The sequence below is a fragment of the Scyliorhinus canicula genome, chromosome 12 (genome assembly GCF_902713615.1).
Source record: "Scyliorhinus canicula chromosome 12, sScyCan1.1, whole genome shotgun sequence".
In the NCBI taxonomy this organism is placed as follows: domain Eukaryota; kingdom Metazoa; phylum Chordata; class Chondrichthyes; order Carcharhiniformes; family Scyliorhinidae; genus Scyliorhinus; species Scyliorhinus canicula.
In genome coordinates, this window is record NC_052157.1 from 138,894,487 (window position 1) to 138,906,658 (window position 12,172).

Consider the following 12,172-nt stretch of genomic DNA (forward strand, 5'->3'; position numbering starts at 1 on the left):
GGTTAGCACTGTTGCTTCATGGCACCAGGGACCCGGGATCGATTCCAGGCTTGGGTCACTCTGTGTGAGCTCCCCGTGTTGTAGCCATGCTGGCCACGCAAAATGGACACTGAGCCAAAGTAAAATGGAAGACAGAAGGAAAAGCCTGTTTAGTGAGAGCAGACAGGCTGCTCTCAACTAATTAGCATTTTGCAAGCAGCAAACCAGTTTCTGGCCAGGTGCAAGATCTCCAAGCCAAAGGTGTTAATGGCAAAGCGCTTAGCATTCTGATGAGGCAGCCCAGATCCAGGCACGAACAATGGCAACATTTCCATCTCAATGTAACACTTAATTGGTTGCGCAGACAGGATGGCACCAAAGTAACGAATATCGAAACCACCCCCCAACACCGAGGAAGGCCCTCGCATTGGAGGATTTCGAAGGTAACCGTTTGGAAACGCTCCAATCGGTACCGAAAGGTAGAGCCCGCCTAGAAGGGGGCAAGGACATTAGAGAGGGGTATAAAGGCAAATTCCCCACATAGCCCGGTCTGTTAAACCCGTGCTCCGGCCCTGATAGACATCTTGCATCCTGACTCCAGCCGTTGAGCACCAGCCGCCGAAATCGTAAGTTCAACGCTCGCTACGCGATCCAAGCCCACTAGACCCCCAGTACCAGAACGCTTGCTGAAGGCTGCAGTACAAGACCAGGACGAAGGCCTCGTTCTCTGACCTTGCCTGTTCCTGTTAGATAAGTATTCTGATCACTTAAGTTTAGTTATAGCTTAGTCTCTTAGTGTGTGCATGAGTATTTATTATAACTGTATAATAAATATTGATCGTTTGAACCTTACTAATCGGTGTATCGTCTTTATTACTTTGAACTTGACCTTGGAATACTTGTGACGGTGTCTATACGGCACCTGGCGACTCCAGAGCTGAATAAATACATAGAACAGAGCCTAGTAGTGTTAAGCACACGTCGAATACGGAGGCATGTTAATACACTCCAATAAACGGGTTTTACAACCACAGTAAAACGTGCAACAGTGTCTATGTGCGTTTTCTCTGGGTGCTTCGGTTTCCTCCCACAAGTCCCGAAAGATATGCTTGTTCGGAATATTGGACATTCTGAATTCTCCCTCAGTGTACCTGAACAGGCACCGGAGTGTGGCGACTAGGGGATATTCACATTAACTTCATTGGACTGTTAATGTAAGCCTATTTGTGACACTAATCAAGATTATTATTCAGTAGCCCATCCATTTCACAGGAACGTTACGGAATAAAAATTTTTTTTTTTAATTGGAATTTTTTGCAGAAAATATAACAAAAAGTATAGCAAAAAGCAGTAATATGCAACTAACAGCCCCATAACACCCACAATTCCCCCCATACCGTAACATCACGTGTATCACATTCCCCCACCCCCCCCCAAACAAGAGAACTTAACCATAAATTAAAATTAGATAAATCAAATTTAAATAAAATAAGCTAACATAATCAACGCCCCCCCCCCCCCCCCCCCCCCGGGTTGCTGCTGCTACTGTCCCAGTACCCTATCGTTGAGCCAGAAAGTCGAGGAAAGGTTGCCACCGTTTAAAGAACCCTTGCACCGATCCTCTCAGGGCGAATTTAACCTTCTCAAGCTTAATAAAGCCCGCCATGTCATTGATCCAGGTCTCCACGCTTGGGGGCCTCGCGTCCTTCCACTGTAGCAAAATCCTTCGCCGGGCTACTAGGGACGCAAAGGCCAGCACTCCGGCCTCTTTCGCCTCCTGCACTCCCGGCTCTACCCCAACCCCAAAGATCGCGAGTCCCCATCCTGGCTTGACCCTGGATCCCACCACCCTTGACACCGTCCTCGCCACCCCCTTCCAGAACTCCTCCAATGCCGGGCATGCCCAGAACATATGGGCATGGTTCGCTGGACTCCCCGAGCACCTGGCACACCTATCTTCACCCCCAAAGAACCTATTCATCCTCGTCCCAGTCATGTGGGCCCTATGCAGCACCTTGAATTGGATGAGGCTAAGCCGCGCACACGAGGAGGAAGAATTTACCCTCTCCAGGGCATCAGCCCATGTCCCGTCTTCGATCTGACGGAATAAAATTTGATACCAAAGGAGATATTAGGACAGTTGATAAAAAATTTGGGCAAAGAAGCACGTTTCAGGACTATCTAAATTGAGGAGAAAGAGGGATCCAGGGAGGGAATTACAGAAGTTCCAGCCGAGGCAGCTGAAGGCACATCTGCCAATTGTTGGGGGATTAAAGTCCGGAATGAACAAGATCCTAGAATTGGCAGAATGCTGTAGGAGGCCCTGAAGGGATTTGTGAATAAGGGTGTAAATTTTCAAACTGAGGTACTGCCAGGCTAGAAGTCAATGTAGGTGAGTAAACACCGAGATGATGGGTGAACAAGACTTGATGCAAGCAGCAAGTTTGGGGTGTGCTCAAGTTGTATATGGGAGCTGCAGCACAGTGATGCAGTGGTTAGCACTGCTGCCTCACGACGCCGAGGACCCGAGTTCGATCCCGGCCCCAGGTCACTGTCCGTGTGGATCTCATCCCCACAACCCAAAGATGTGCAGGGTAGATCGATTGGCCATGCTAAATTGCCCTCATTGGAAAGAGAATTGGATGTTCTAAATTTATATTTTTAAAAAAGTTGTATGTGGGCTGGAATATAGGTCAGCAGAGCTTTAGAATCCTCAAAAACATGAATGTGAGGTTCAGGAGCAGATGAGCTGTGGCAGAGGTGGTTGTGCTAAAGATGGGACGGATAATCTAGGTGGGTGAGCAGATATATAGGCCCATAACTTCCTGGTTCCTCAGTGTCGCATTTAGGGGGTTCCCAGTGGTGTACTGGGGAATCCCTCTAACAAGTTCACACATAATGGTATCACCGGCAATTGCCTGGAAGTGGTCACTTCTTCTGGACAACTATGATGCGCTGGGAACTATCCGACAGAAGCGAATTAAATTGCTAACTTCGGCTGGTTCTGCCAGTTTTACCCTGATACTTACTCTGAAAGAGTTCGCTGAAAAGAAAGTCACTTTTAACTTCAGAGTAACTTTAAAAAAAAAAGACCAAGCCTCGCACAGGAAATGCCCCCCACACACCAACAAACCCCCCAGGGGACCCACCACATTACCCTCACCTCCTGACCCAAACCCCCTGCCAAATAAATCATTTGCTGATGTGCTCAATTTGGACTTAATCTAATAACACCGGCATCACCAGCTGACTCATTCTTTTTTAAAATAAATTTAGAGTACCCAATTCATTTTTTCCAATTAAGGGGCAATTTAGAGTGGCCAATCCACCTAGCCTGCACATCTTTGGGTTGTGGGAGCGAAACCCACGCAGACACGGGGAGAGTGTGCAAACTCTACACGGACATTGACCCAGGGCCGGGATTCGAACCCGGGTCCTCAGCGCCATGAGGCAGCAGGGCTAACCCACTGCGCACCGTGCTGTCCCAGCTGACTCATTCTTGAGAACGGATCTGAAATTGGCAAAATCAATGCAAGAGGAGAATTGGAACTTCCAGCTGTTACATTGCTTCCACGCAGTCAGTGGAAATGAAAATTCCAGTAAATAATTAATCATTGGCAGCAATCAGAAAAATAACAAAGTACAAAAACACAATCATCAAGTGGTTCAGTCGTCAATAGAGAAAACTTCCTTTCAATAACTCACCATTTGTCTTCCACAACAAAATTCTCAAGATAAGCAATTTTTCCTGATACCAGTCATTTCCCTCAACACTTCCCATTTATCATTCAGGAGTTTGATGCAATCCACTTGGATGGGAGTGAGTTTTATTTTTCTTCAGCTGTCCAATCATTTCTCATATTTTCTTTTATACTTTCTCCATTCCCTGGGGAAGGGAAGAAGCAGGATAAATGTTCAATAGGCAAAATGTTTTTTAAAATAATCACATGTTTATCAATCAGGGCACAGAGTATAAGAGCAAGGTGGTTATGTTGAACTTGTATAAGGCACTTGTTTGATCTCAGATGGAATATTGCTTCCAGCTCTGGGCGTTGCACTTTAGGAAGGATGTGAAGTCATTGGAGAGAGGATAGAAAAAATTCCCAAGAATTGTTCCGGCAATGATTGAGCTTCAGTTATGGAGTTATGGAGATAGATTGGAGCGGTTAGGATTGTGGGGCAGCACGATGACACAGTGGTTAGCACTGCTGCCTCACGGTGCCGTGGTCCTAGGTTCAATCCCGGCTCTGGGTTACTGTCCATGTGGAGTTTGCACATTCTCCCCGTCTTTGCGTGAGTTTCGCCCCCACAACCCAAAAGAAGTGCAGGGTAGGTGGATTGGCCACGCTAAATGTCCCCTTAATTGGAAAAAAATGAATTGGGTATTCTAAATTTATAAAAAGGATTGTTTTCCTTGGGATTAAAAAGGCTTGGAGGAGATTTGATAGAGGTACCCAAGATGATGAGGGGCCTGGACAGAAATACGTAGGGAGAAACTGCTCCTGCTCATGTAAGCATCGAGAATGAGAGGGCACAGATTTAAAATAATTGGTAAAAAGAAGTTAAAGGTCTGGAAATGCACTGCCTGAGAGTGTGGTGGAGGCAGTCATTTGAAGCATTCAAAAGGAAATTAAAGACTATTATCTAAAAAGGAGGAATGTGCAGGGTTACAGGGAGAATGACACTAAGTGAACCACTCATTTGGAGAGCCGGTGCAGACAGGATAGGCTGAATGGCCTCCTCCTGCGAAGTAATAATTCTGTGCTTACCATCATGAGATTCCAAATCAGCCATTTTGTGTACATTTTTACTGGTATGTGGGCTTCACTGGCTCGGCCAGCATTTGTTGCCCATCCCTAATTTCTCTTGAGAAGGTGGCGGTGAGCTGCCTTCTTGAACCACTGCAGTCCCTGAGGTGTAGGTACACGCACAGTGTTGTTAGGGAGGGAGTTCCAGGATTTTGACCCAATTACAGTGAAGGGACGCCAGTTTATTTCCAAGTCAGGGTGTTGAGTGGCTTGGAGGGGAACTTCCAGGTAGTGGTGTTCTCAGGTATCTGCTGCCCTTGTCCTTCAAGATAATGGTCATGGGTTTGGAAGGTGCTGCCCAAGAAGCTTTGGTGTGTTCCTGCAGTGCGTCTTGCGTATGGTACACACTGCTGCTACTGTTGTAGCCATCTGGGATGGCCACTTCCAGAATACAAAATAGATGATTGCAATGACTGTAGGAAAATATGGACAATGTTAGGAAAGCAAGCAGGCACAGAGACAAGACTGAAACTGTAAGGCAATTAGCATATTGATGGCCCATCTCCGGGAACAAAGGAATGACACTCAAGTAACTGATACTATTGCAGACATCCTGGCGCCAGAAAGACACAAACAAAGCAAGGCCAACGGCCACCTAGGACACGCCCAACCATTAGGGCACCCACCCCTTTATTGGTCAAGATCAATACGAGTGATCAAGATACGGCCCAATTAATCGGGACCAAGTTCAAGGCCCGCCCAAAAGCGTGCGAAGCCCCTTCAGGTATAAGAAGCCCCCGAGAGAGAATCGCTCTCTTGAAGCGGAGAGACCCGTCCACCAGCTGCACCAGAAGCAAGTAAGTCCAAGGTCAACGCTCGACATCAGATGGACGACCTTAGCTGTTCTTCTGTTACATCTTCGAACCCAACAGCCTCAGATCCGAACAACGGCCATTGTTCCTCTGACTGAGTGGGCACGCGAAGTTAAGTATAGGCGTTAGCGTTAAAGATAGTTTAGTTTATGGTATTTTGCGCATGAGTAGATATTACTGTCAGTGGCGGACTGGGTCTAAAAATATTGGTTGCCAGGAGACAAAGGGGTCCCACCCACAACTACAATGCTATCATTTAATTTACATAACGAATAAATAAAATTTTCAAAAAATACATATGGAAAAAAGGGTCCAATTAAAATCTTTGTGAAAAAAATGTGTATTTCTTAGTAATTACAGTCTACATGTACTGCACATATTACTGGCAGTAGATACCAAATGTAAATACAGAATGTTATAATTGAATTTTTAATTTATTTTAAAAAATTTTAAGTAATTGGTTGATATTTTTAAATAGTTTACTGCACAATTTACACATTAACAGATAGTTCAAAAGCACAATAGAGCATTGCATGCAGTCCACTATATTAAGAGCAATTGTTTGTGTTCGCTAGATGATTGTGCGAATCTGCCAATAATTGCTTCTGCATCCAATTCATCTAACAATTCCTTTTCAATGGATAGCAACATGTATGATTCCAAATTCTCCTCAGACAGCGAATTTCTTAACCTTGTCTTTATGATCTTTAGCTTTGAAAATGTCCTCTCACATTGGACTTGAGTAACTGATAATGTGCAGATGACTTTATAAAGTTCATAAAGGTTATCATATGCCTTGTCATGAAGTCTGTTGGATGCCAGAATTTTTAGTACACACGATGGGCAAGTGCTGCAAATTTTACAATTGTTGCAACTGGAATCCATATTCTCACCATCATTAAGCAATAGCTTTAATACATCAAAGTTTGAAGCAAAAGAAAACAATTCCAATATTACTTGATCTTTGCTGATTTGTGGAAACAGCTTAATAATACCTTCCAATGCTTCATCTTCAAGGCCCTTCTCTGCAATAGTTTTAGACTTTGCTGGGTCCAAGCAGGACAAATCTTTATACAACTGTTTGTGTTGTACAAAGCGTGATTCTAGTGACTGGACAATGCAATCCATTATTAGGTTAAACACATTTACTCGAAAAGGAGCTAGAGAATCTGAGGAATTTCTTTCATCATCAATAAGCTCATCTGCCATTCTTTTCTTCTTCCTCTGCCTCTTAACTGGCAATGCTGTTTCCAATGCATCAATTTCCAATGTTTGATTTTCATCCATATTCATCTGTGAAATCCTGTCATTACATTTATTTACAAATTCCAAAGCCTTGCTGTGAACGTTATCAAATGTTCTTGTCTGTTCCTTCAACTTTGTTGTAGCTGAATCTACCAAACTCCATGCAGTAAACATATCTAAACCACTTGTCTGTAGATAACTTGATAACGGGGTTGTAGTTTCAAATATATACAAGTAAGTAAATGCTGTCAATATGGTTTCAAACTTTAGAAGACTTTGAAGTAAAACATTTGCTTCATGTTTTGTTTTTGCATCAAACTTTTCTGACTCTTGTATCATTGATAAGCATGTCAATAGATTTATGAAAGTACTGGTAGTGGCATCATCAAAACGTCCAAATATAGTTGTTGCTGCATTGGATTTTCCTGACCATCTGGTCTCACCAATTAGCTTTAATCGTTTCATTTTTTCTTGTCCTAGATGTTTTCCAACAACTTCTATCCATACAGCCATTCTCTTATATGATGCTTTCACAAAAGTTGCTATATTCTGGAGCAAATTGAAAAAATAAACTGCAGGCACACAACATTTTGTTGTTTCCGTTATCACCAAATTCAAGACATGGGCATAGCACCATATATGAACATGTTGATCAGCCACATCACCAATTTTACTTTGTAAACCATTATACTGGCCATGGTAGCTTGCAGCGCAATCTGTGCTATCAGATAAACATTTTTGGGGGTCAATTTTAAGATGCTGTAATGTTTCAATCAATAGATCAAAAAGTCCCTGTCCTGTACCATCATTACTTGGCACAACTGAAAGTAGTCGCTCACAGATAATACCTTTAAGCACATACCGAATAATAATGCTAAACTGATCGATGGATGAATTATTTTGTGTTGAATCAACCTGAATAGAATAATATTTTGCTTGAGAATCTTCATGACTAATTCTTTCTTGTATCATATTCTTCATAATTTTGATTAACATGTTTATAGTTGTTTTACTCAGGTATGTAACAAGTCCACCATGGCCTTTACTTTGAGCCTTTCCTTGTTGCTCTAATCGTTTGATTCTTTGTTTAGACTTGTTTTGCACTGCAGAAACGTGAGCTGCCATAATGGGGTCATATTTTGCCATCAACTGCACTGTAGCTAAAAAATTGACATGATTCAGAACCTCGTTATCTAGAGTGTAGGCCGATTCATTTCTGTGACGTCGAAAAGGAAGTGCTTGCTTGCCTAACATCTTTATGATGTCTATAATCCTCATAACAATACTTCTCTGCTTCAATACTTCTTCTTTCCTTTTAATTAGTGATGCTGCAAAAAATTTATCTAAGGTGCCATCATTAACCACACTGATATATTGCTGAGCATTTCTGACAGGTGTTGTTGTTGATTCATGTAAAGTCAAGCTCTGGCTAATACGCCTGTAGTCACTAAAGCCACGTACAAAGGGTGATGCATGATGAGTGTTAGGAAACTCAAAGGCTAAGCAGTATGAACAATATAAGCATCTATTTTCTTTGTTATATGTTAGCCATTTTCTTGGGACTGAGTCATTCATAATTTTCCTCTCATACAAATGAGCATCAAATGGCAGATCATCAAGTGGCTGAAGTGGATGTTGAGCAAAAGACTGTTTTAGCTTTGCTCGTGATGGATATTGGAGGATTCCAGTAATTGATCGTTCATTTTCTTGCGTGGGTTCATTTACAGGATGTGCTTCAGAAACCAAGTCATTTATGCTTGAAGGAATATCTGATTCCCTGTCACTAGTTGAAGCTATGTGTTCAGATGTTGCAACTCCAGGCAGTGCAGATACCGGAACAAGGAAGCCAGAAGAAATATTGGGCTTGGGTTGATTAGTAATGGATGTACTTGCATTTGTCTCTACATTCAAAGTAGCTCGTCTCTGTTCTTGTAACTCGCATGTCATTGCATCATCACCATGAGCATTGTTTCTTGCTTCTTGATTATTTGTTGCAGAACTGGATATTGATGTGGATTGTGCTTGTGGTATTATAAACTCTGTAATAGGCCTGCATCGCTTGGCTGATTCCTTCCTTTCTGCTTCTTTTTGTTCTTTGCGTTTTAGTGACCCAGATTTATGCTTTTTCTTTTCCATTCTGGTAGGGGTAATATTCCTGAAATAAAAACTTAATTAAAAATAGCCCACATTGGGAAAAATGAATATTGATGATTGCAAGAATAACTTGAAGGAATGCCAGATAAACCCCTACTTGATAAAAAATATAAAATAACTTACTTACACTTCAATAGGCTATGTTCATTAGTCAATACTACTGTGGCCTATGCAGCTTCAGAAGAGGAGACAATCCACTGTCCAGTGTTCACACCAGCAAGCAACTGAGACAACTGTTGAAACTTGGTCCGACTATAGTAAGACATTAAGAATGGTCCCACGACCAAAGCTAACATGTCCTGTTTGATACCAGTGTAGTGTTACAGGTTGCAACCCTTTGAGTTTACCGATCATGGCTTATCACTTCAATATCTTTGACCTCATGATTCACAGTCAAAGGTACCGCTTCTCCTTTTCGGTGACCTCACGACCCTATGTACTGCTTGATATCCTTTCAAGTTGCCGACCATCTCAAATCACGAACTGTAACTTTATCTTTAAATTCACACACTCTTGCTGAAAACATGGATTTCCAACTATGTCCGACCTGGGTGAACCAGCCCCCCCCCCCCCCCCCCACTCCTTTTCACATCCGTTTAGCACTGCTTCGTTCCTTCATACGCTGAGTGATTATTTGTTTGTTTCTTTATTGCATTTTTATTTGGTATTGCTCTTTTTAAAAACAATTATATTTTATTAAGTTAGAATACAAATCTCAGGAAAGAGGTTGGAGATTTATTTTTCTAATTAATTATAATTTTAAGGGCCCTTCAGAGATTCACGGGCCCCTTCTTGGGTCTCCGGTCCCCGGACCGATGTACCGGCTGAACCAAGACTACTGCTTGATATCCTTTGAAGTTGACGACCATCTCAAATCACGAATTGTAACTTTACCTTTAAATTCACACACTCTGGCTGAAAACATGGAATTTCCTTAATTATGCCCGACCTGGGCCCCCCTATTCCACATCCTTCCACTACCTCCCCTGCTTTGTTCCTTTTCATGCACTGCTTATTTGTTCTGTTCCCTTTTTTTTCTTATTCCTTTTTATTACTAAAACAATTGTCTGTGTTTGTTTCTTTATTGCATTTTTATTTGATATAGGGGGCCCACTTGCCATCGGGCAAGCTGACACCCTGGCCAGTCCGCCACTGATTACTGTGTGTGTAAATAAATAGTATTGACTTTGAACTAACTAACTGGTGCATTGGTTCTTTGATCAGTATTCGGGTTTGAACCTTGTGGCGGTATCGAAAGATACCTGGCGACTCTAGAGCAAACATAATTAGGATTAAGGAAGGTGACCATATTGACCGCTATATTTAGAACCAGATAAATATAGCAACCCTGTGCATTGGTGGTGGAGGGTGTGAATGTTTGTGGAAGGGGTGCCAATTAGGGCTGCTTTGTCCTGGACGATGTTGAGCTTCTTGAGTGTTGGAGCTGCACTTATCCAGGCAAGTGGAGAGCATTCCATCACAATTGTGCTGTGTACGTGGTAGACAGGCTTTGTGGATTCAGGGGGTGAGCTACTTGCCACAGGATTCCGAGCCTCTGACCTCCTCTTGTAGCAACAGTTTTTATATGGCTAGTCCAGTTCAGTTTCTGGTCAATAGTAACCCCCATAATGTTGATAGTGAGGGATTCAGTGATGGTACTGCCATTTAATGTCAAGCGGCGATGGTTTGATTCCCCTTTATGGGGGATGGTCATTACTTGACACTTGTGTGGCACAAATGTTACTTGTCTTCTGGCTCAACGATAGGGTACAGGGACAGTAGCAGCAGCAACCCGGGGGGGAGGAGGAGGAGGGGGGGGGGGGGGGGGGGCGGACAATGACTATGTTTGTTTATTTAATTTAAATTTATTTTTAAGTTCTTTTGTTGTTCATTGGGGTTGGGGGGGGGGATGTGATACATGCGTCGATACGGTCTGGGGGTGTTACAGTTATTGTGGGTTATTTTGTTGCATTTCATTGTTTGTCGTTATGTTTTATATTTTCTGTAAAAAATTCCAATAAAAATTATATTTAAAAAAAACAAATGTTACTTGTCACTTGTCTGTCCATGTCTTGTTGCATTTTCACGAGGACTGATTCAGTGTCTGAGGAGTCACAATTGTGCTGAACATCAGCATATATCTCCACATCTGACCTTATGTTGGAGGAAAAGTCATTGGTGAAGCAGCTGAAGAATGTTGGGCCTAGGACACTACCCTGAGGAACTCCTGCAGTGATGTCCTGGGACTGAGATGACTGACCTCCAACAGCCACAACTATCTTCCTTTGTGTCAGTGTGACTCCAACTACTGGAGAGTTTTCCCTGATTCCAATTGACTCCAGTTTTGCTAGTACTCCTTGATGCCACATTTGATCAAATGCTGCCCTGATGTCAAGGGCAGTAACTCTCACCTGACCTCTGGATTTCAGCTCTTCATGTTTGAACCAAGACTGGAATGAGGTCAGGAGTGGAGTGAGCTTGCCGGAAACAAAACAGAACATCAGTGAGCAGGTTATTTCAAAGTAAGTGCCGCTTCATAGCACTGATGACCCCTTCCATCATTTTACTGATCATTGAGAGTAGATTAATGAGGCGGCAATTAGACAGGTTGGATTTGTCCTGATTTTTGTGTACAGGACATACCTGGGCAATTTCCCACATTTTCTGGGTAGATGCCAGTGTTGTAGCTATACTGGAATAGTTTCGCTTCAGTGAATGAGGAAGCAACAGTGCTCCGAAAGCTAGCGATTCGAAACAAACCTGTTGGACTTTAACCTGGTGTTGTAAGACTTCTTAGCTAGTTCTTATTATCAAGGCTGGGTTTGTTGTGCCCAGTCCCGAGGTCGAAGCCAGGTGATCAGTCCAGTTTCTGCTGTCTTAAATTAGATACTATGTTCCTAAAATTAACTTATACTATGAACTATTTGCATTTATTATGTCGTCAGTATCATTAATCTCCTTTAGGTTGGCATTTATTACCCTTCTTTCTGTAGTCCACTTCCCCATCCACTCCGTGTCAGTATTCATTACCATGGCCTCCCTTGTAGTCCCCTTTTCCCCAGCCTGCTCTTATTTGCCCTTCATCCCCTACCTCCCTGCAATATCATCCCACGCCTCCGGCCTCCTTGTATTATCACTCCTGTTCCCGCCAGATGGGAGCCGGAGCGGCCTCGC

At 42.9% G+C, this 12,172-nt stretch overlaps 1 protein-coding gene across 1 annotated transcript in view; it reads right to left on the reverse strand.

Moving 5' to 3' along the window:
• Positions 1 to 12,172, reverse strand: part of LOC119974922 (zinc finger and BTB domain-containing protein 11-like) — a 61,417-nt gene extending 49,245 nt beyond the window's left edge. The window contains exons 1-2 of the mRNA XM_038814270.1: positions 11,978 to 12,172; positions 3,685 to 3,865 (exon numbers count right to left, since the gene is read on the reverse strand). Of these exons, the coding sequence (XP_038670198.1) occupies positions 3,685 to 3,760 (76 nt within the window). The 5' untranslated portion in view covers positions 3,761 to 3,865; positions 11,978 to 12,172. The remainder of the gene's footprint in view (positions 1 to 3,684; positions 3,866 to 11,977) is intronic.